Raw genomic sequence first — 26,502 nt, 5'->3', positions numbered from 1 at the left:
AGTAGACGCTATTAACGTATTAAACGAATCGTGAAGTCCATTGAATTCGAAATATCATTGAAACGACTACGACTGATGCAAATTGTAATAGAATAAATTGCACTGTAGTTATATATATATATATAAATTATGTAGTTTATTCTTTGTGATCAAGAATCGTTTCAATGACAATACTTTTTACATCAAACACAATATTAATAATAATTTGTAATGTACTGACGTAGTGAAATGCGTGTATATTAAACTCGTACAATGTTTGTTATATTTTTATAATTGTGGGCTATAGTGTATTTTGATTTATTTGAATTTTTATTGTTTTTTTTTTTGCATAATAAAAAATTAGCGGAAATTATGTTTTAGGTTCAATTTATTTATTTTTATCGCCTTTAACTTGTGGCATTTTATTTTTTTTTTCAATTGAGGTTATTCAGCCAATTACACTATTTATATAAATATATATATATTAATATTGTTATAAAACAATTATCTATGCATAATTATATTATAATGCACTTTTCGAGATTTTTATTTTTACTGAATTTTCAGAACATAAAAATTCTAATTATTCTTACAATAAACATAACATACCTTGGCATACGATATAATATATTTCGTATATATTGTGATCATAAATTCATATAATTATTAAGGTTATACCTATAATAATTGATAATACTGTTATTACGTCAGGTACCAATAATAACACATTTGTCAACTTATTCAGTCCAACATTTCCAGACTAATGAATGAAAACACAAATTATAAAAACGAACGACGTGTAGTGAGTTTGGTGGTTTTTTTAATACAGAAAGCAATGCATTTTGAATAGATCTTTAACAATAAAACTAAAATATTGTCTAAAACATATCGAAAATAAACAAAACAGTGGTTGATGGATAATAATATGTTTGATGGATATAATAATTGCAAATGGTAGAATTTTATATTATTATTATTACCATCTTAATAGTGTGACTAAAAGTAAAAATTTAACATTTCAGCTGACGGAGAATCATAGTATAAGTCCCGTTGTTAATGATCTATGGCTGGCGTATGGTATATTGGCGGTGGTCATCTCTTGCAACCGTAGCTGTTCAAGACGTGATGGACATTCGTTCACACATTGCGATCCGCTGCGCTTCGTTCTGCGAAAATTAAAATAAACAGTCAATAGTCGGTTAAAACCCAATAGATTCTTAGTAAAATTGTATTTAGAATTTGGATACAAGTCTATGATGTACTTTTAGAATTAATATTTGACTCGAACCTAACTTTATAGACGAGAAATGTTCTTTTAATTCTCAGATTTATACTAATTTTTGTACACAATTTCCATAATAATACTTTGTTTCACTTAATTCCGTAATCATTTTTTCTTACAGTGATATTATAATACGTTGAATATAATAATAATTAACGATTCAATTATAAAAATATTTGTGTTTACTGAAAAAGTCTAAATTAACGGATTAAAAATTATGTTAATGTTCAAGACGTTATCTTGTCTATGATTGTTTGTTTTCGTGGAGCCAACCATGATATTAACATTAAAAAAAATTCCAGTTATGCCACGCTGAACGGTTATAATATCCTTAGAAATTAGTCAGTCATGCGTCAGATTATATTCAGATATATTATTAATTAAACTAAATCATTATTATTATTTTTTAGCAAAATATTTTTTCAAACGGATTGTACACAATTAATATACATAATATTTAATTAATATTAAATTTCCGGTGACAAACTACTGAGGTAAACATAAACATGACCCTTCCTGATCAACGGTCTGTAGATGAGAGCTGTGGTTATTTTTTTATGGTAATTTCAAAAGACAGCATTTTTATTTTAAAATAAATTGTTTATGGACATTTGTCATGTCATGTGACAAACCTTTCTTCAGTGACTACGTGTTTAGTATTTAATAATATTTCATTAAATTTATGATTGTAATTGGTCACCACATCTCGAATTGACGCGTTACCTACCTGCACTAGTACAATACATTGAGAAATATTGAATAAAAGTTTTATTACTATACATAACATAATAACATTTTAATATTGTATAGTTTTACATATTTTATGTTTTGTTAAATAATATCAAGCTGAAACAATAATAGCGAATGTCAGGGCATGAAAAGTATCGGGAACATTTTATTTTTGAATTATATATGTCTTGATGTTTATTATAATTGTTGAGACTGTACGTGAATAATAACATCAATATAATGACAATGTACGTTATAAAAGTGGTACACAGATGGAAAATGAGCAAAAGGGGTAATTGAAAAAAAAAACGTTTGACTAACAAAACCAATAACGAAATAAATTAACGTACACATCATCGTAGATATATAAAGAAAAAAATACAATATATATGTTCTTATTGGTTGGAAAAAAGTACGATCCTTGCGACTAGAATGTACACAATTTATATAATAATTGAATGCACTGTGAATGTGATATATTATACGAACATTCGGTTAGGTCACAGACGGGACGATATCATATAATAGTATACAGATAAACCTGCAGTACAGTACACGCGGATAATATAATTGTGTACAGCCTACTCAAAATTATTATCTGCAATGAAAATAAGGACGAAGTCCTGTATACACTAGGTATATAAACTATTATACGACGCACGTAAGTTATGGACATATACGTAGGTATACATATTATATTATGTGCGTGTATCGTGGGTGTCGCACCGACCGTATTTGTCTAGCACACGTTGTGACACATAATAATACACCGCATAGAGTGCGGAGAAAATATAAAAATTAAAAAAAAATCGAATCAAAAACATCGTTTACCTGCACCAGTTTGTATATGTAGATGAGCGTGTCCATGGACTTGCACTCGTCCGATGCAGGCGCGTTCCTCTTGCCCTGGCCCCACGTCGGCGTGAAGTTCACTTGACCGACGGCGATGCACGCGCACAACATGAATACGGCCAACAACAAAAAGGTGCGCATGGTGGTGATGGAAGTCGTGGCGACGATGTATAATAATATTATAATCGTTATATTATTTGCAGTGACCGTCGAGCGATTCGCAAACGGCCGTGCAACGATATATATTGTATGTATAATATTATATACGGCTGGTGGTGCTGAGGTTTTCGGCAAAGGCCTTTGGACTTTGACACGAACGATTTATTAGCGGATGATTGAAAATCGATATTTAGCCGTCCAGACGTGTGCGACGTTTAATGTTTGGTGCGGTTGTTGGACGTTTCGGTGTGTTTGTATAATATAATAATATTATACTCGTATTCAGTTGTGCACGGGTGGTTGCAGCGTACGTAAATGACGTGGTGTGACCGCGGAATGTCGAGAGTCAAAAGTGATGGCCGACACCCGCAAAGTCTCCGGCTTATATACCTACCCCTGGACGCCTACGCCCCCGAAGAAACCCAACGACGACTTACGCACTCGGAGCGCACCCTACAACACCGTTCGTGGTGTGCGTGAATATGTGTGAATTTCACTTGTTTCGTCTGATACACAGCTTCATTTGATTACAAATAATAATAATAATAATCACACATGTATGTAATTAAATTGTTTTTTTTTTGCAATTCATTTAAAATTTTTTTTTATGAAGAATTCCAACGCTGCACGGTTAATTTATTACAATTTTGTTGTTATTCAAATAACTTTACCAAATTAAATTATTTAATATTAACAGTATACAACAATGTTTTTTATATACGATTGTCGATCGTAGTGTTATAGTACTTATAATATGTTATGTGTTATTTTATAGTATATTTAAGTAGACGAAACTGGGTATGATCGTAACAATTTTCGTGAAATTGTTTGTTTTAAACAGGATTCAACCTCTATTGTTTTATAACATTTTTAATCAGCAAAGTTATCTTTAAAAAATTGTTAAACAATTTCTTTTTAAAAAACTGTTACAATTCAGTAGTCAGTATAAGAACGAAATATGTAACTAAAATTTCATTATTTAATGATTTAAACATTTTTCACGACAAATAAAGTAACAAATGAACACCAAAAAAAATATAAGTAATAAAATCATAAAAATAACAACAATTTTTAGTTATACATACGAGTGTATTGTGATAATTTAATCTTTTTTATAAATTAATAAAATTCATATAAATTACAATAAATATTTATGCATTAGGTAAGTAATAGATACTTATAATTAAGTATATCAAATCTATCACTTGATTTACAAATCAATATTAATGTATAATATTAATTGACTTGAAAATTATTTTAATATAAATTGGTTAACAAATACTATTTAGATAGAAATTTTGTAAGTAATTTAATGTTACGATTGTAACGATTAACTGTTTAATAGTTTTCCACACTAAATAATCAAACATTAAAAACATATTTACTAGACAGAGCTCTGAGAGAAGTTGTTGAGAACAAGACTAATTCAAAGAGTACCATTTTCTATTCATATATTTTATATAAAAATACTAAACAAAGAATTAAAACGATATTGAGTAACGGGAAAAAAATTGTGCCTTTGTTTTTACTTTCCGTTGTCATAAACATGATATCAGATTGTTGATAAGAAGATTAATATTCAGCATTTTTCAATCAGAGTATTTTTTTTAAAAATTTTTATTTGTCATAATGATAGTAAAATATTGGCTTTTATACAATCGTCGCGTATTACGATTGTACCCAGTCATCTTTAATCACATCATCTATCTATATAATTCGATTTATCTTCGTCAATTCATAAGTTTCTTTATTTTTGATTTTTATCGTTTCGAATAAAACAATATTGACAATATTTTGGGTTTGAGACAAAAGTTGTGAAAAACTAGTCAGAAAATAATCAACGATTATAAAATATGTATTCCTAATAAGTAAAATTAACGGTTCCTATTATTATAATATATATTAGGTATTTGTACATCAATAGATCTGTTGAAATAACTAAAAAAAAAAAATGAGATTCATAAACTATAATAATTTAGCAAAAATAGTAATTTAATTTGAAATCGTTTGTAATCACAGATCAAAAATGTGTAGACCATTCAAAATCTGCTAAACTATTTTTTTTCCGGTAAGGTCGTGTATATCGCTAATGATGACGCCGATGACGGGGCGTATAATATGGTGTGCCACATTCGATGCGAAATGGCAATATAATGTCGACTCGAACGTACAATATTACCAACGGGCAACATTTATAATTGCATTTGTTATCACAAAATAAAAACGTACCTATACACTACCCTAAACCTATAAAATTAATTTGTTTGAAGGGAGGTACTATATAGTGTAACGGAGCTCATAGAAATAGCAATTACGTGCATACAGTACGACGTAGGTATATCCTAAGAATTATTTAATTTAGTTGATTAGTTCACAATACGAGCTGGACGAATTCTGTAGGTCAGAAAAAATAACTATTTTATATTTTATATTAAACATATAATACTTAGATGACTCTATAAAAATAATAATCATAGTTATACGTAAATAATGTTTAAAAAATTGTATAGATGCACATAAGTACGTTTAGAATCTGTTTTATCCAAACGGCCTCACGATTATTTGTAAAACTATTAAATATTTAATAATATATACATAAAATGTATAACGTTTCGTGATGTGCAAGTGCAGCGCATTAGTTTTTATACAGATATCATACATCCTATTATCTGTGTACATACGCATGATAAATAAAAGTAATAACACATTGTACAGACATAAACGTTTGAGAAAAACGTTCGTCGTACATTCTTAAAAATATCATAACGGTCGATATATTTTATCGTAAGTACTATAAGCTCGACATAATATAACAGGTGTAGTGCGTCGTTTTTCCGATCGCCTTGAGAATTTTTACTGTACCTACAACCAACTAAACCGGGTGATTCATTTAACGTAAGATACACAATAAATTAAAAAAAAATTATTTATGTTTTTTAAAAATGTTTTTACATAATATATGCAATTATAATTTTAAGCTGTTAAAACATTATCTAAAACAAATATTTTTTTTTTGTTGTAATTTTTAAAATATCTTTAACTTTTTTTAAATTGCAACATGTTTTTTTAATTTCTTTTTCCAAAGCAACATAATATTATTCGAAGTATACATTTTTCGGTGTATAAAAATCGAATTTTAAATAAGCAGTAAGATGTGGATAGTAAGTATTTAAAGTTGTGATGATTAAAATGGAAATGGAGTGGTAGACTGATAGAGTACCCCGCTAAATGTTGGTCCACTAGTCCATTAATCTAAACCAAAAATATTTAATGCAGTTATAAGTTTATAACTAAGAAACAATATTTTGTCTTAAATTTGATTTTTTGAAAACTTCGAACAATATTCTGGAGTATGAAATGAAAAATGTATAAGTACGAATATTGTCATTCAAAAAAGTAAAGTTAAAAACTTTTTCCCAAAAATATTGTTTTGTACTGACTTAAAATCATGTAAAAGACTCAATATACAAAACGTTAATGTTTTCAGAAATAATAATGATAGTTTTACGATCAACCCGTATATAAATGCACGCATGTACCTAAATTATAATATTATGTTATACAAAAATTTGATAACAATGTGTATGAAACATTTATTTACTAAATGTCTTCTGTTTATAATAATTAATAATTTTTAAATATATAATATAAAATGCATTAATTAATACATACAAAATAATTCCATGAAATACATATTATAGGAAACAATCATAATAATATACATAAACTAATGGTCAAAGATGGCCTAGCGTCTCTCAAAATTTGGTTAATTTTTTTTTTTTATGATACCTATGTAGTTTCTAATATATAATACTCATGTTATTTTATACTACATGTATATAGATTATACACATTTTAAGGTTCTGTTATCAGCCTTAGCAGGAAATAAGACCACACATGGAAAATACGTCTCATTATTATAAAATATATTTTTTAAATTATATTCATTCACCTATAAGGATATAAACTTTATAGTATAAAGTCATAAACAAATTTTGATTTTTAAGACTACGTATTGATCCTGTAATAGTGTAATATAGTGACTTATGTGGGTCGCGATAGATTTTCAGTGAAAAATTTGGTTCTTGGTTCTAAAAAGATTGAGAACCACTGCCACAAATATATGAAGGTATAGTGACGGAATATGAGTGGGCTTTATCAAATTCTCCATGTTGTAATACAATAGAATTACACGAAGAAGTAACTGCAGTTGAAAATTGGTAATAACAAGGATTGTATCTACGGTTGTTTGTGAAAACTAAATTTGGAAAAGCAACCAGGATTTAAGGATATAAAATTAAATGTAAGGTAACCTATGCGTTACTAAAAAATGTTTTCAGGTTCAATAATAAATGTTTATTCGTACCACATCATGATAAAGTTCTATTAAGTAATACGTCATGCTCTACAGACTCGTTATTATCTGTATCATGTTGCTGCGGCAGAAAGTAAAATTGCCATGCATTTTTATCCAACGCAATAAATATAACTACTAAACTCGTATTAGAAATTATTGGTAACAGACCTACTAAAGCTATCTACAAAACAGAATTTATTTGTTGGCCTCTCAATTTCATAAATCGAACAAAATACAGTTGATTGAAGATATTACTTTGTTTTATATAGAAACAGTGGCTTCATTTTTAGCTACAAGCTAATCAAATTAAATTTAGAATTTTACAGTTAAGTAAAAATAATTTAAAAAAAGACGAATTCCATATTATTTTTCTAATTTGGTTTGAAGTCGATATTTTTAATTTGGGCTATTACTTATCAGGTTAGTTATACCATATAGGCAAGCTTAGCTTTTATTCGCATTTGGCAAGTGTCAAAATTTATAGTAAACTAGTCTATAGGGTTAGATAAGTTTCCCAACATATTTTACAGTTTTCAATTTTTCTTCTGACTTTTTTCTTAATTTGCTTAGTATTTTTCTTTCAATACTGTTTATTTTTTAATTGGTCTTTGCTTGAATTTCTATCAACGTATGATAACATTTTGATGATTTGTATGTTGTTTATAAAATTGTTGGTTATAATCTGGAAAAATTCCAGGCCATATAGCATTTGATGCAGTAATTTCCAATAATTAATACATCTACAGATCGACGATTAAGTATTTATTAGATTACTCAAGAGACAAGATTTAAATTATCAGTTACAGTTTTGTAAATAAACATGTTTTCATAAATCCGCCCAAACATATTATCAGTTTTTTAGTAAATTGTTCCTACTTCATCCAAAAGTATTACGCCCATGCAATACACCTAATATAGAGAGACGTTTGTTGATTGAATGTGTATATTTAATTATATATTCGAGGGAGAATAACAAAAATATAGGATGGAGGGCACACAAACTAATAAACAAGTAGAGCAATCGTTAATAATAGTCACCGATGTTATTTAATTGACGTAACTAATAGCATAATTATATATAAAATACTAATTATTAATTAGCACTATTAAGTATTAAAGCACCAATATCCAGCCACTCTCAAGACAACTTGGTATATTATTCGTCAACCATACGCCAAAATAGTACAATTTAATTTAATACAACATTATACTTATACAGTATTTAAAAGTTAAAAATGCCGGACAAACCGCCGTGGCATAGCGAACAACTCTAAAAGCTTAGAATATTCTACTATTAGACGGCCGAACCGATCTCAAAACCGCGATGTTATCATAATAAACAATAATAATTTTGGACATCCGCTACTGAAAAAAAACACAGAATTAAGAAACTAAAATCAATGACGCTTTTGTGAAGTACTTACCTACGTCGTTTTACATCCAAGACCATATGTCTTTATGCCTATTATGTGTAACTCATATTGTAGTATTATTTGGGTTTTATTTTTAGTATGTTCTTAAAATTTTGTAAATAATAAATATTGTTATTCAATAGAACTATTACACCATTTAAGTTTTGCAAGAACTTTTCTTGCGGCCCCTTAATAAATAAAACACTTAAAAAGCCTTAAATATTTTGAATAATAAATAATGTTAAGTTACCTAACCAATTGAAGTATACTTAATGGCATAACTACGATTACGAATCAACATAAAAATATTATTTTCATAAATTTTGATCGACTGTTTTATTTAGTCTAAAGATACACACTATTTATAAAAGTACTTGTTTGTTATTACAACAATTAAAAAGATAACAAATGTTTCATCGTATTGTTATTGTTATTCTTCAGAAGATTACAACAAAATATACCTAAAATATTAAGTAATCGATATTGCTAAGATATACATAATTTCGTCATATTAATATTTAATATTATGTTAACCCATATATTATTATTTATAACCACGATGCACTTTGAGTTTATTTTAGTCCATGAATACAAGTGAATTGATATATTTCGCTTGAACTTCAAAGACATAAAGGATTTTAAATCCCATATGTCATCGTTGTTATAAACTAAATTTAGAACTTGTGATAGTAACTATTCTAATCAAAACATTCAAAACATCAAATTCGTAATAATAATCTTTGAAAGCGATAAAGTTTAAATCAAAATGCAACTAATGTAAATATATATAATGCATATCGGACGTATACGATTTCATTCAAGTCTCCATGTAGATTTTAGTGCCTTGCGTATATAATATTTACAGTAGACATTAGTTTATCATTAAACTGTATCAAGTTTGTAGGTAAGATATTATGCAACAAATTAAATCGATAACAAATATTTACTTGCGTATAGAAATAATAATAATAATCTCTATAAGTGGAAATAAATTCTAATCATGTAATAATTGACTGAAAGTGTATTATGTAATAAATGAAATCTATATAATCTATATTAAATATTATATCAAGTTAAAAATATAAAATGTCATGCAAAAACACAAAATCAACTATTAATATTAAATTAAAAGCATAATAAAATAAAATAAAAATACATTTCGATAATGTAAACATAATTTGTTAAAACAAACATTCGAATCTCGAACACACGTCATATCATCCTAATATCATTCCTTGTTACCCAACCTCACGCTTGAATCTGAACCTGTATTTTACGTCATTTTAATGTATGTTTTTGTAGTTTGTTGATGGTTCTGCAGATATTGCAGAGTCATAATTTCAAAAGAGTTTACTCGATATGTAATGTTGAGGATGGCTGATATGCAGGGGGAAGAAAAAACTTGGTAGCTTATAATTTGGAGTGCAGCCCCTTTAAAAACAGAAATTCAATTATTAAATAGTGATATTGTGATATTTTTTTAGTATTTAAAATACAATTATTTTCAACATAAATATAATTTTAAAGAAAAAGGAGAATTATTGCACTAAACCAATTTTCGATTAAAAAGGTTAATTTATTTGGTTATAATTCAAAACCAAATAACCACGTAAACTTGTAATTATAAACATTATATAAAATAATATGATTTTCAAAAATCTTAATTAAATTTTGAAATTTTTATTATTTTTTTATAGATGACGATAAAATATTGTTGAACCGATAAAAATATTTAAAAAATTAATACTAGGTTCCAAATAAATTGTTCATATTTTAATAAAAAAATATCGAAAAGTTATACACAATATTTTTTTTTTAAGCGTTTTAAGTTGGAATTTTGACTAAATTTATACTGATGTGGTTAGTGTTTAAATGTTTAAGCTGTCAAAACAAATAGTTAAAAAAATAAAGATAAAAATATTTTCCAGAATATATGAATTAAATATAATTTTCTCAAAAGATTTTTTAGTGCTTAATGTTTGTTAGTAAACAAAAAAAAGAATACTTAAAAAAATCTTATCTGTGTGGACACATTTTATTAAATTTCATTCGTTTACAATCTCTCAACAAATTGACAATGACTTCGGACAGCACTTGATTATAATTTGTATAGGTGCATTTATAGCTTTTGCTCTTGAAAGGTTTCATCGTTTAATGTAGTGAAAACAATCATTGATACAAAACACGCAGAAAAAAAACAAAAAAGTCTTACACTGTATGCCTTGTCAACGATTTCATAAAACCGAACTATTATATAATTAATTTTTTTTATATTATTATTTAATTTAAGTATAAATATAAGAAAATAATCGACGATAATTTTACTAAGTTTAATTATTGGTAATAACGATGATATTTTTTTTTTATAAAACGATAATTATTATATTATATATATAATGACATAAAAGTAAAAAGTTATAATATTTATTATTATGTATAAAATAATAATGCACATTCTGAGCAATAGGAAAAGAGTTATTAGTAAAGCTATTAACATTTCAAAATAAACTTTGCACATCTAGAGGTAATTTAATAATAATTGAAAGAATATATATTGTAAGAGCAAAAAAAAAGTTTCGTAAGGCCGAACATGAATACCGGCGTAATCATAAAACATTTCATATTAATATATTATAGATACAGGAGTGAGGAGATTATATCTCAGGAGTCGTTAATTTTCAAAAATGGAATATGAATATATTTAAGAATTTAATACATTTAAAGTTCACATTTTATTTTATTAATTACAGAGCATACAAATTATTAAGGGTTAAGCCTTCCCACACTGAATACGTCGGCGTTCGTTGCGATGACGTATGTCCTATAAGACAAGTATACGTTCAATAACACATCGTGAACGAGACTCACACTAAATACGTTTATTGGTTATCCGTCTGATAAAAGTTAGCTACAAATTATAATTATTTTGATATAACCAATTTATCTATAACTGGGTTGAAAGCTTATTATAATAAGCTAAGTAACTATAGTTGCTCCTTTCCATATTTTTCTTCTTCTTATTTGTAATTTGAATTCTTACACGTTCCTAAACTTTTGTCATAAAGTACTGGTCTTTTCTCTTCGACAACTATAAGTTTTTCTTCCATATTTTACATACAATATGTGTGATAATATTCACAGGAACTATGGGACAACAATATACTAAAAGTTAATAACACATTTCAGTACTTCACTGTTAAAGTATAGGTACCTATTTATTATATCATTAGGAATACTATGTTTATCACACATTATTATGAAGATAAAGATATTTTAGAAACACGTTAAATGATTCGATTCGAATATACGTAGACACATTACACTGATATAATTTGTATATCGTACGTCGACGCGCCGTACGGACATCTTCAATTTTTGACCAACCGTTATCCAGTGTGCGGATTCGTATTTAAAATTTAAATATACGTAGTTGAATTTAAAAAAAGTGTACGTCGACGTACGTCACTGCATCGGAAAAAATCGTAAAAAACGGCGAATTATTAAATATTTAAATATTTCTATTGCTTATTAGTTATTGCCATACTTAGTATTTCCTATTTGAAATTGTATGATTACTATATTATAATGGTCATCAGTTATGGTCTAAGACGTTTGGTCAGGGCAGACTTTCGACGGGTGCACAACAGACATCATAAAAACTCGAATTATTTCGATACCAATGAAAAAAAAGAAAAATATTTAACAATATAAATAATTGTAATATGTATGTTATACCATTATATAGTGCATTTATTGTACAAACGCCAACACAAAAGTGCCAAATTAAAATTACAAATTAAACGTATATCAACAATTACCAAAAAGTATAATACATCATGCGTGAGGATAAGTCAAATGGTCAAGAGCTATGGGTGAACTAAGTATTCTAAGTTCCTACACGAGACCTAACAGGTAAAAAAATACATATGTTAGTTGTACTTACACGGTAAAAAATAGGTACCTATACATATTATGTAAGTTCATACATGGTAAAAAAAGGTACGTATGTAACACTATACATAATATATTATTATATACATTGTATAATTATTCAATAATTATAAAAATACTATTTTTTATAAGTTATCAACCTGATTATATATTGTCAAATATTTTAAAATAATTAAAAAATAAAAATAAAAATAATATTTTATGTGGTTTACTTCGGATACTTACATTTTTGACATAATGGTATTGGTTAATTTTGTTTGTTAAGTACTCTACAATTTTTTAATTTATGTATCTAATTTTCTTTTTCGGCATATTTTTGTTTTTGTGTGACTATCTGTAGTTCTTATTTTTATGTATGTATTTACTTAAAATGAACTTATTAACATATTGTATTAAAATGTATGAAAATAAAATGCATTATGATATTTTAATTTTTTTAAGACAGTGTCATAAATATAGTATATTTTTTTTATATACATACTTCCGCTGTGTAGGAACTTACACATCAGATATATAGGAATTAATATATAATATTTTTTACCTGCTACTCTCGTGTATATAGGAACTTACGATTCCCCGTTAAGAGACATTTGTAACGTAGTACGTCTACATTGTACGCCTATATAATGTAATGGCTTATAATTGTATTATTTAATTTTGTATTGGCAATAGTGTTATTATCACATATTATTGAATTATATTTAAATATTAATTTAAAACAAAATCTTGTGTAAACAGTGCATTTATTAATTTACACTGTATATTACTGTTTAATGTTTTTTTTTATTTTGTCCGGGGAAGGGAAGACGTCCTAGATTCGACATATATAATATATCATTAGTAGGACTATTGCATATTAAAAGTACATTAATTATTGACAATAAGAATTTAATTAAATGGTTATTATTTACTCATACTTATAGAAATATAGAGTATAACGGATGTTTTACAAAATGTATCGTCAAGCATCCCAGCAGTCAGCACGCCATAATAATGTTATATTGCTTCGTGACGTTAGCAATTAATTTTGGTGTGAATGCTTGTGTGGCTTCTTTGAAATAGATAAAATAATAAAAAGACATAGTTATCATATTCCACAGTTGCAAATTTATCAGTTTTCCGATACAATGAATAATTGCTGCCTAAATAAGTTTAAAAAACTTATACACGAGCAGTACCGCAAATTAAAAAAATTGTAATCTGTCATGAGATAAAATAATGTAAATACTTTAGTCGTTATTCAAATTATTATTTCTTACTACCTATAGCCAATTCGATATTAGGACCTACACATAACCATATAGATTATACGTACAACTGTCATCAATTCAATCAGGTCGATTCAGGTGTGTAATAGTATGCATAGAAAAAGATAATCATTTCGATTACCTACCCAATCTACCTGTCAACTATCAAGTAGTTATACATCATCAGATTGTATTTTTTTTTTTTTTTTGGGCGATTGTAAACTCGGCCCGAGGAAAAAAAATGTTTAAAAGGTCCATTGTAAACTCGGTTCGTGTTTTTACAGGTAAAAATTATTTAGGTGTAAACTCGGCCCCGATAAAAATGTTTTTATATAATTTTCTTATAATATTTTTAAGAACAATTTAGCATTACCCAAAGGACACCACGAGGAGGTGATTTTCATTATCCTCCAAACATTATTTTCATTTTCGTATTATTATTCATAGTATGAAAATCGTTATATTATAACTGTAAAATGTATTTATGTAAATTTGTAAGTGTAAAAAGTGTAAAAATATAATTTATAAATCTATTTTTGTGAGTAAAAAGCCATGTGTTTAAGGTATTCACTTACTGATATTTCCTTATTTTTATATTTTGTAAGATTTCTTTCTAAGAGTTCTCTTTTTTTTTTTTAGTTTTTGTATTCTGAAATTTAAATGGTGCATCTAGGCTGTTGATTTTAATGTACGTTTCTGTTTTTATTTCTTTTAATTTCGCAATGACGCAATATATATTGGGGTGAGTGGAATTGAAACTTGAATTAAAATGCGCATGAAATGATTCACAGGCATTAGTTGTTATTTATTATTTTCAGATTAAATTATGTCGAACTTATTATATTTTATTGGTAAATATTATCGGGCCGAGATTACAACCGACCTTTTTTATTACTTGAAATTTCCGAGCCGAGTTTACAATCTACCTATTTTATTACCTAAAATTTTCGGGCCGAGTTAACAACAAAAAAGGTAATCGCGGGCCCAGTTTACATTTGTCCTTTTTTTTTAATTATTATTATTATTATCTAACACTTTTTCCCCTGGAAAATGATTCAATATCTTACCTCAATACGATGCGACTCCTTTTTTTTTTTTTTTACAGTATTACCAAGGCATATGGGAAATTAAGTATAACATATAATTATAGAACCTATAGGTTAGTTATAGTAAAGGCTATACCTAATATTTTTCATGTGCGATGAAATTAATATTTACGTCCCTATAAATATTTAATTGGAGAGGGGTATAAACAATTATTGATTGAGTTTTAAGCACAGGCAAGGGAGGCTAAACTTGAGATATGATAATGTAACTTTAGTGTTTAATTTATTATGAAAATATTAAAATATGATTGTTTACGTTTATGTAACACCCATAAATAGGTATTTGTTTAATACTTTTGTCGTAAATTACTAAATAGCAAAACGGAGGAGTGATTTAGGCTTCCTTAGCCCTTTTACCCACACCGTTGACTAAGCAATAACTGTCTTCAATCATCAGTCACCACCAATACAAAATTATTTGGAATACATATATTATAATCTTTTAGATGCCACCTTGAAAGGTGGCATAACCTTTTAACTTTTACCAGTAACCAATGAAATGTAGACTGTCAACTACAAAACTAGTACACTACCAAATATCATATTAAGCTCATAAGCAAAATAATAATAAAATTAAAAATATTCGAAGAACAATTATATTATCAACGTTTGAATATTATATAGGTATACCTCGCATGTATTGATGCGAAATAGTAATATGATCTAACACGGTGTCAATCGTTCGTCAAAATCGTTTCTAAAAACATCAAAGAGAAAACATTACAATCATTATCAGTTTATAGGGCATTTAAAAAGCATTTGTATATTTAATTTCAATAATTTTCGACGCGTCGTTATTAATAATATATAATTTTTATATGAGTTATAATTATAAATGTATGTAAGTACATTCATATTTTAATCAAATTATACGTTTGTCGGTTTTGTAATTTCATCACGATTTCAATTCGCATTTTTGTTATAATACAATTTACTTCAAAAGTAATTTTTTTTCACAGAATATAGTACCTAAGGCGAATACATAATCGTGAATAATCACCACTTTAATGTCTAAAAGTGATTTCATATTATTCAGTTGAGTAGTACTTTTTATATTTTATACTGTGTTTTTTTCTTATTTATAAGTACTTATCGCAGTAAAAATATAAAAAATAAAAATTCCCTTAGGTAATTTTACATTCGTTTTTGGCCTATAATAATAGACATTAGAAATTTATAAGAAATTATATTATAAGACCGTATTGTTACAATATAAAGATCCATGAAGTTAGCCATCCAAATTCAACATTTCTGACTCAAGTTTTATCGTTAATTAGTATATTTATTAATATTTGTAAGCATACATTGAATATTTGCAAGTTTGGCAATATATAAATTGTCTATAAAAGTTGAAACCGGAGTTAATTTTTTCAAAAATTGACCAATTTTCATTTGTAAGTAGTCGAACATGTCAAAATATTCTACACAATTTGGAAGTATTTTTATGGATTATTTAAAATTTTATTTACTACTTCTGTTTACACAATTTATTGTAATTATTTGTAAAATTGGACATTTTTAACCACCATTCACTCAAAAACCATAAACAAATTTACTTTCGACAATTGTATGCACTAATTAAATTTTACACTTAAAATTGTAAAATCTCAATTACGACTAACAACTTTTAAATTTTTCATAACAAATAATAATTACAAATAGAGCAAATGTAATAGCATAGTAAAAAAATTAAATGCCCCATGAATCCCGACAGGTTAGGTTATATCCAATGAAGTTTTTTTTATTCCTTATAGACAAAGTTTTCTCTTGGGAGGGGTACACCGCTGTTTATGAGATTTTTATCAATATTAATAGAATTTTGGTTTATAAATCTATAGTATTTTTTATATTTAAAAATAATACTCTAAATAATAATACCTACTGTTTTGGAAGATGGCTGTAATAAGGGTATTTCTGAATTCGCTTGTGTTGGTTAGTGTCGAATTGCCTACAGTGTGTCATTTTAATATATTAAGTAATAATTCTGACGTGGTCAGAAGACAAGATTTTGATTATTAAATCCAGTACTTCTTGAATTTGAACTTTCCTCGCTAACGATGCCCTTAAATTTGCCTGGACATTGGTTGGTACAAAAGTAAGTCGAACTTTTTATCTTCTCGTATGGATTGTTGAGGCCAATAAATACAATGTTGTCTTTTGTGTCTAAGTTATAGTAAAGCTTCCAGATATACATCGGAACGGGTACTTTATTCTGAGCGGCCAGGTAAATCGGCGTCAAAAACTACCTATTTCAAAAATGAATAATTAGATACTTGAAAATTTTACTAAATACTTATGCTTTCTATATAATTATATGCATACCATAGTTTTCAAAATATTTTGACAAAAAAGTAGTTATGCGAAAATCCTCGTTAATATTAGTAAACTTTTGACATTAAAAGTTCAAAAAGCTCGACAAAGCACGGCCAACTTCTTTTTGGTGATAATTAGGGTAGGGGCAACTTACAAATTTAAAATTTGTGCTTACAAATACTTACAAATCGCGCTTGACCTTTTGGCATAATCAAAAACTTTGAAATAATGAAACGGCTAAGTTTTGCGAAAGTTAGCCTTGATTTAAACTTTTGTGGATAATTGAAAACGGCTGAACTTACAAATTTCCAATTTGTGCTTACAAATACTTACAAATAACTTACAAATTATTGACAAAATTTGGAAAAAAAATTTTCACATTGGGCGGCCAACTTCACGGAGCCGAAATTTACGCGGACGTGAAAGTGTTAAGTATATGAATAGTAAAATTAAATTTATATTTAAGAGTGAAGACTATAAAAATAGTAAAATTTGTCAAACAAAAATTAATTTGTAATTTAAAAAAAAGTATTAATATGTTAAATCATATGCTCAGCTGTTATAATTGTAAATTTTAAGGAAAACTGTACTGGCTGAAAAATGACAGTGGCCGAAAAATGAACTATAACTGTTGTCCGAAAAGGGGAGGGTACATTTTGGCTGAAAAGGGGGTCGCCCAAGATACTAGACACAATAATTAACAAATTAGATTAAAATACGTAACTTAAATAATAAATACTGTTCATTTCTGAATATACACACATACTCGTATATTGTAATCTATATTTCGATATATTATATCGGCGTATATATAAGTTAGTTCGTTTTAAATAATAAAAATATTACAATTACAATTACATAATTATTAATCAAAGTAAATTTCTTTTTTTTTTTTAAATTATTATGTTAATCTACACAATAAGAATAACTTTATTTCTTACCTAAAATATAATTTAAAAATATGTTAACTTATATAAGATATAAAAACTATGTTATTTTACATAATCTGCTTTAATTTAACAATAATTATTAGTCATTTTGTGAGCTTGTAAATTTTAAATTTAAATTTTGGATTTCTCCTATTTTGAAAAAAAAATTATCTATTTCAAAGTTTTGTTGCTAGTTTTTAACATTTTTAACGTTTTTAATAGTTAATTACACAATTCAAAGCTACGTGCTATTCTTCCAAATTATTAATTAGTAATTACTTTAGGATAAATAAAATAAGTTCTTAAATTATGATAGTATCATATTTTTATCGTTACGCTAAAAAGTACGTATTATTATCATATCATTATTAGTCTTACCGTCTTGGCGAATTGGGCAATTTTTAAAAACGTTAAGAAATGCATATTTTTTGGTCTTAACAAACCGGTTATCAGTGAATCATGTCAGCGAACTGGACATACACACACAAATGCTTATTTAAATAAGATTAATTACTTATAACTTATAAGTAATTACTAATTAGTGAGTTGAGGTTACTTTTCTTTACGATACAGAATAGTGTTAGGTATATTATATCAATATTAGTTATTAATATGCCAACTTTATTTTTATACCAAGGCATCATAACAATTTATTGGTGAGCCAAGAACTTAAAATTTTTCTTTAAAGTTAATTGAATATAATATTTTATTGTAGGGTACATAATACATATTAATATGGGTAAACTGATAACTTTATTTAATTATTATTTATTGATTGCTATAAATAATTAAAATGAGAAAAAAATATAAAGTATAAACATATCTTTTTTTAATATGAGTGTTGAACTTGTTTTTGTACACAGAGAACATCAATATTAGGTTCAAATTTAGCTAATGAAATTTACACAGAAAAATTATATTTATTAACATAGATGGAGTTTAGTATAAAACATAAATTTATTATTAAAAATTTTATTAAAAAGCTTATTGTTACAATAAATAGTAGGTACTAAGTTAAAAAAAAAAAACAAATATCAACAAATTTTAACTTAGTACCTACTATTTATTGTAAAAATAAGCTTAATCTGTGGTTATTCTCTATTAAATAAAAAAAACCATTGACACCAAAATTTGGTGTTTATAAATAATGATAAAAAAAAATTAATAGTAACTCACATAGTGCAGTAGAAATAATGGCATAAACTAAAATAGTTATTGGTATAAAATTTTGTTTACACAGAGTAATATTCATCTTTAATAAGTAAAATTTGAAAAATGTATAATTATAAGTTATAAATAGGGCTGTGAATTGAATACACTAAAAAAACCTAAAAAAATACATTTAAAATGTCAAAAAAATATGCACTTAAAATGGATTTTAATTTGATTGATTCTTTAATAATGCTATTCATCTGAAACATTCATTAAAAAAATTTTAAAATTTGTTTTTAAAAGGTTTCTAAAGATGTTAATTGACGTAATTTAATTAAAAAATACTGGAAAATGAACTAAAAAAAATGCAAAATAAAAATTTCATGAATGGATCTATTGTTACATTCAAATTATGTACTTTCAAAGCTACGTTTCACAATCACCAAAATAAATTTATTTTTCTACAAATTCACAGTCCTAGTTTTAAGTATATTTAAATCGACTAAAACAGAATAATGTATTAAAAAATAAAATACGTTTAAATTGGTTTTATATTAAAATTTGAGTAAATAACATGTAATTACAATTTTATCATCTCATAAGATATTATTTTTGTTTTTTAGACGTAGAAAAAAATGAATTAAAGGAGGTGGTAAGTCATTGTATATGTTGTATATAATATTTTGATTTAAAAACATGTATAGTTGTAAATAAACAAATAATTTACCTATTTCAGTTTTGAAATTAGTTAATAATTATTTTTTATTTGTATACAAATCATCAATTTTAAAAAAGAAAAAAGTACCATACACTTAACAGACTTATTAAGACACTTTGAATTAGTTACATGCACAAGTGTCAATTAAAAATACCTGTAGGTCATGGGTTTCCAGATATTTTCACAGCTCAAGGGTGAGCAATGGTAATTCTTCATGATATATTTGTTATAAAGAGAACTTTTAATTAATTATATACTATAATGATCTACCTATTATACAGGTAGATTTTATAACATATGTACAAGGTAAGTTGGTAGGTATAACATATACAAAAAATATTATTCTTTCAAGGACATTATCTTCCTAATGTCTGTCAGTGCCTTATCAATAAATTAGTCTTTTTTTAATTCATACTTATTTGCAATGAACGCACATAACACACAAAGCCCACTCAACCTAAAATCCCATTACCGTTGACCATAGCCACAATTAACATGCCAAAGCCATAAAAAAAGTTTAATGTCTCGCGTGGCCGTTCTGATTTTGCCAAAAACTGTACTAAAGAATACGTAAAGCATTTATGGTTATTTGTTTTAGAATTACAATTTATAACAGAAAACAAAAATTGTTTGAGGAGAAATAATGTCTTTTCCTTTGTATACTTAAAGGGAGTTAGGATGTTCAACCCTCCTCACATCTCTTATTTTTCCTACAGTTTTCCATTTAAAAACAAATGTTGGAACATAATAGCTAACTGAAGGTAGAAGTGACACTTTTTATTAGACATTCCTACTATTATTATCAGCTTTAGATACAAAATGTATTTGCTTATGAAACCCAACTAGCACAATACATTGTAGCTTTAGTGAATTAATTACACTTTATAATTTAAATAGAAAATATATGAAATAGGAATTAGGTAAACTTAGGAAAAATACATTTATTAAAGAAATAATACATAGGCAATAAAATGCATAGTTCTTGATCAATTTCATTTATAAATGTATAGGTGTATAATAAATAATACATGACGGTAGGTACAAAAAAAGGGTGATTAAATTATAAGGATTTAAATTGTTTACCCTAAATGTACACCTTAATTAATACAACTTAACAAATACAATATGTATAGCTTATATAAGACATAATATGATAAAATTAATAAAAAAATTCTTAGTTTAAAACTAATATTATCTTAAGTTTTCAGTCGTTTGTAAGCACAGATATGCGCATCAACAACATTATTTTCAAATGGAATGTTTTTTCTTTTCTTTAAATATAATATAAATAAAATGTTTGTCTATCCTTTACAAGTTTTTCAAAATAATAAAGTACATATCACAAATGGCAACAATACAAAATAATAATTCATACAAACTAACAAATATTTTTAGAGGAAAAAAATAATTTTAATGAACTTACTACATAGCTTCTAAGATGAGGATAAAAGAAACTACATTCTTATAGTATATAAATATAAAATAATAATATAGTTATTTGTTGAGGATACAAACACATAAAAAAAAAAAATCAACAAAATCTTTGATTTAACGAAGTAATAATCTACAATAATAATAAAAAAAAAATTGAATATTGTATATAATATTATAATTAACATGTGGGTTTCTCCTAAGTTATTATGAACTTTAGTTGAATGTTGTAATAATAATATTATTTTAAGTATTACAGTGTTCAAGCAAAAAGTATAGTAGTAAAATATAAACTATGATTAAAATAATATGGAATGGAGTTAAAAATATTTTGATTTTTAAACATAATATTTTACGGTTATTTCTTAGTCAATTGAATTCTGTATGCCAATCTGTGCATAATAATTAACCCTGATTGATTTTTCATATATTTACAAATAAGTACAACGCGTTTAAAAAGTTGTTAGTTCAAAATGATCCAATGGCAGTATACAAATATTATTAAAAACATTTAAGTATCTAAAAAAATAAACATCAATCGCCAATAACACATTGAGTAACAACAATTTTGGATCAAATTTATTGAAACCATGTTCAAGGGAAAAAACCCTTTCCCCGGATAATTAGAAAACTGAGAATTTCATGAAATTCTATAGAAAAATATGCAAGTAATTATTGGGAAGCGATTTAACTTAAATTATAAACATTGCGTAAGCGAAACAAATATTATACATAGTTTTATGTTGACGCCTACAAAGATTTGTGTTTTTGTTACAAAAAAAAAAAAATTGAAAATAATATTATTAGACTAAAGCAGTCTGTTGTTGAGATCACGAATCAATTTTTGAATTCATATACAAAAATTTGACTTCGTTACTGTCAATAATACACAAAACAATTAATAGTAAATGAAAATAAAAATATTTTTAATAAATATTGTTATTAGATAATTGTCATTAGAGTACAGTCAACTCTCTGTACAAATGATTCGTTTTTAATGTTTTATGTAGTCGGTACTTAAGTCTAGGTATGTACTCGCTATATAACCTTACAGATAACATATGCACCGGTAACTGATTATTTAGAGCGAATTTCAAATGAGTGTTAGCACCACGACTCAGGATGAGTATTACGGTACGTTTCACTTTCTTCATCACTTGGATCTTCTCCATACATATCAGCCAGTTTGCGGAATCGTGGTCCAAAGTTAGAAAGGTAATCAAAGTTTAAGTCCCCATCATCCGTACCTATATATACATTATAATATGTAAATTAAAGTTAAAATATTTATAAAAAAAAAAAAAAAAAAATGTCATTTTCTATATTATATAATTATATTTCTGTTGAATTATTAAGACTTAAACAAACCTGAAGCTAATGACGAAAGTGATCCAACTGAATTGCCTTCACCTTCATACATATAATTACGGACATCATCATATGGACCTAAATCTGGATCATTATCTACTGAATTCAGTTTGTCACCGAGGAAGCCACAAATATCAGGAACTTCATCTGGAGCTGAAAAATAAAATAATTATAACAAAATATTGAATATTATAAATAATATAATATAAAGTAAAAAATATTATACTGGAAACTATATTCAACATTGTAATATGCAAAAATATATTAGAATTAAAAAATGGCTCATTTTGTGCTCATTTGAATCATTTACTAGTGATGAATTAATTACTCTAATTATTAAATATTTAGAAACATTTTAGCATAATGCAAATGAAAACTTCAGCAGTTAAATTTATATAGTTTAAATAATAAAATGAATTATTGTATATTGGTATATTTTGGTAGTTTAGTGTAAAACTAACAGATGTGTAACTTTGAGTTAATTTTTAGTATATTATTTAAATTCTGAACAAAGGTGAAAATATTGGTTTTACGATGTGTTTTTAGTATATATATCCAAATGTTTAACATATTAAACATATATAGTAATTTAAATATAATTCAACATGAAAATAAAATGAAATTATTAATTTGGGCCTACACGAATAATTTCTGCTCAAATATAATGTTCCAATTTCAATGTATTACTATTAAACATGAAAATTACAAAGGCGTACCACGTTTTTGTAATAGATTTCCAGCATCATCAAATCCTTGTACAGGTTCTGAGCCATCATACATAAGCCGCAGAACGTTCAAATCATAACCGGTCATATCTCCCTCGCCGCCACCTTCATCTTCATAGTTGATTATGTTTTCTCTAATATCATCAGTGTCTTTGTACAAATCATCAGACTTTCTTCTATGCACCACTACTGCTAGTAGCAATACTAAACAAGTACAAAGTTTTATTTTAGTAATGTTAAATATTAATTTTTCTGAGTATTAACTTACTCAATAAAACAGCTAGGCACACAAAAATGGCTATCAAGAAGCTAGCATCAATACCAAATGACACAGCAACTGCTGTACCGTGTGTACATGAAAAATCAACATTGCGAGACATACTAGGAGCACCCAAGTTGTATAGATGACCGTTGAAAGTTAAATTACGTATACAACCATTGAATCCATTGGTAAATGGTTTATGGGTCCAATTACGTGTAGCTGCTATTGCTCTTAGGTCGACAAATGATCCACCGAGTTGTAAAGGTCCATTTACGTTCAAATACTCGTTGAGTCCTATTGGAGGACTAAGACTTAAGCAAGATGGAAGATTGCAACTGTCTACTTTCATTTCAATGCTCTGAAACAGATTTATAATTAAAAATTTAGATATGGTGATAAAAATAAATAATTATAAATAATTATAAGTACAGTTTTTGTCCAAATGATCTCAATGCGATGTGGTTCTCCGTCAGAAATTTTAATTTGCTTTTGTCCTATTTTTAGTGTTCCTGAGCCATAGTCTACCAAAAGTACAGGATAACCATCTTTAAGCTCCAGTGACATGAAATCTGTAGAATATAATTATGTTTAATAAAAGACATTTGAAGTTAATTTAATTTGTCCCAAATACCTTGTACGGACAGTGGAGAAGGTTTAACACTACTGGGCCCAGCATAAAATAATAGACCATTGTCGACAGTGGTGCGCACTTCCAATGACATGTGAGACTCCATACACGATTGTAAGGGCGGATACAAGGCATAACCTTCACCGTAAAAACCAATGCTGAGAATTTCGCATCGAGGTCCTTCAAAACCAGAAGGACACTGACATCCAGTACTAAAAGTATAAAAACAGTATCATTAACTAAACTATTTAAATAAAATGAAAATTGTATGTAAATAACTTACCCGTCTGATGTAGGACTACCGCCATTATGACATGTGATTTTAGTAGTTGCCCTCTGTTCGCACTGGCAAAATGGATCTATCACAGCTCGTATTCCAACAAAAGAAGTTGTATTTGTGTATACAGCGGCTGGTTCGTTGCTTTTGTTCAAGAAATTTGTACAAGATGATTCACAATAAAACTTTTCGACAAGACATTCATCAATATTGACCATAAGAAAAATGACACCTAACTCTTTTTCAAGCTATAAAATATATTATAAAAACAATTATTTAATTTGTTATGTAATACGTAAAATAATTTTTGAACCTCACCTCTGCTTGATGTTTATCAATAGCAGCATTGATCCTTTCAGGCTGATAATATGGGGAACCATGAGCGGAAAAACGTACATCCAATTGGGTGGCGTTGAAATTGTGAGGAGAATGCAGAATAGTGAATACATCAACATTTTCAACAGTGGCGTTTAAAATCGAAGCCAACCGTTTTTTTAATATAGTTGCCTTACTTATGTTATCCTAAATTAACATAAAAAGTATTGTAATTATAAATTGCTTTCATGGTTTCACTAAGATAATACGTACCGGACCAGGGGTAATAAATTCTTCAGCTGTAATTCCGGCTAATCTAACCGATCCTGACTTATCTACAGCTTCTTCAGGTATTTCTTTAACAGTAACAACAACAGTTGAATTCACGGTATGTTTGGGAATCTTTGCTCCCTGTTCAGTGATTTCAAACTCCAAGACAAAAGTCTGTTCTTTGGTGTTTTGAAGCATAGTGATCATTCCAGTTTCTGATTTAAGGTCAAAGCGTTCATGTGGCCCATGTAGCCACTTGAACTTTTTGTCAGGCAAGTCCCAATCGTCTAAGTCATCAACATAAACACGTCCAATTTCCATGTCTGGAGATTCGCCTTTATATGTGTATACAAATATGGAGCTTCTGCCAGGTTTCATGGCATTGTCGTTCTCATCACCAATTACTACTTGGAGTGTACTTGTTCCAGTTAAACTAGGTATTCCACTATCAGTTATTGTGATAGGTATATTATAAAACTTTTTCTCTTCACGATCAAATGTGGTTAATGCCTGAAGTTCAACTCCTGAGAATCATATAAAAAGCATATTAGTACAATTACAAAAAAAAAAAGTTAATTTTTTAGCCTATAATTTGACAAACCGGAAATTCCAAATTTTGTTTTAATTTCGTAGGAGGCATCAGATGAGATAAAATATTCAAATGGTGCACCGTTTTCAGGCCCATCATTATCTTTAGCAGACAGTCGTGTTATTGTCCCAGATAATTGATTCTCACGCCAAACTACAGGTTGGTGCTGAAAAAAAAACAAATAAATGAATTACGAAAAAATGATTACTTTTCATAATTAAACCACTTTTCACAGATTTTTTTTTTTAAATAAATGTTATAAATAAATATATTTTTTTAATTATAGTTTGCTATTTTTTAAGAAGAAATTCAATTAAGGATTCCACTAATAGGCTATCAGGATCAATTTTACTTCATTGCCAGATAAATTGATTAATCAGTATAAAAAGTGTACTATAAAAACAATTAAAATAAATGGAATAAAAAAATTGTATTTGTTTTAAGCATACAC

The 26,502-nt window shown here is 27.1% G+C and overlaps 1 protein-coding gene across 2 annotated transcripts in view; it reads right to left on the bottom strand.

The window, feature by feature from the left end:
• Window positions 1-21,158: 21,158 nt before the first annotated feature.
• Window positions 21,159-26,502, bottom strand: part of LOC132923472 (DE-cadherin) — a 90,458-nt gene continuing 85,114 nt past the window's right edge. For both annotated transcript variants that reach the window (XM_060987493.1, XM_060987494.1), the window contains 10 exons: window positions 26,064-26,217; window positions 25,466-25,986; window positions 25,196-25,399; window positions 24,884-25,125; window positions 24,604-24,812; window positions 24,402-24,541; window positions 23,979-24,330; window positions 23,702-23,914; window positions 22,986-23,138; window positions 21,159-22,864 (listed from right to left, as the gene is read on the bottom strand). In XM_060987493.1, the coding sequence (XP_060843476.1) occupies window positions 22,722-22,864; window positions 22,986-23,138; window positions 23,702-23,914; window positions 23,979-24,330; window positions 24,402-24,541; window positions 24,604-24,812; window positions 24,884-25,125; window positions 25,196-25,399; window positions 25,466-25,986; window positions 26,064-26,217 (2,331 nt within the window). In that variant the 3' untranslated portion in view covers window positions 21,159-22,721. The remainder of the gene's footprint in view (window positions 22,865-22,985; window positions 23,139-23,701; window positions 23,915-23,978; window positions 24,331-24,401; window positions 24,542-24,603; window positions 24,813-24,883; window positions 25,126-25,195; window positions 25,400-25,465; window positions 25,987-26,063; window positions 26,218-26,502) is intronic.

The sequence above is a fragment of the Rhopalosiphum padi genome, chromosome 2 (assembly GCF_020882245.1).
Source record: "Rhopalosiphum padi isolate XX-2018 chromosome 2, ASM2088224v1, whole genome shotgun sequence".
Taxonomy (NCBI): domain Eukaryota; kingdom Metazoa; phylum Arthropoda; class Insecta; order Hemiptera; family Aphididae; genus Rhopalosiphum; species Rhopalosiphum padi.
The sequence above is the reverse complement of the archived record's forward strand: the minus strand, read 5'-3'. Positions and strand labels throughout refer to the sequence as shown.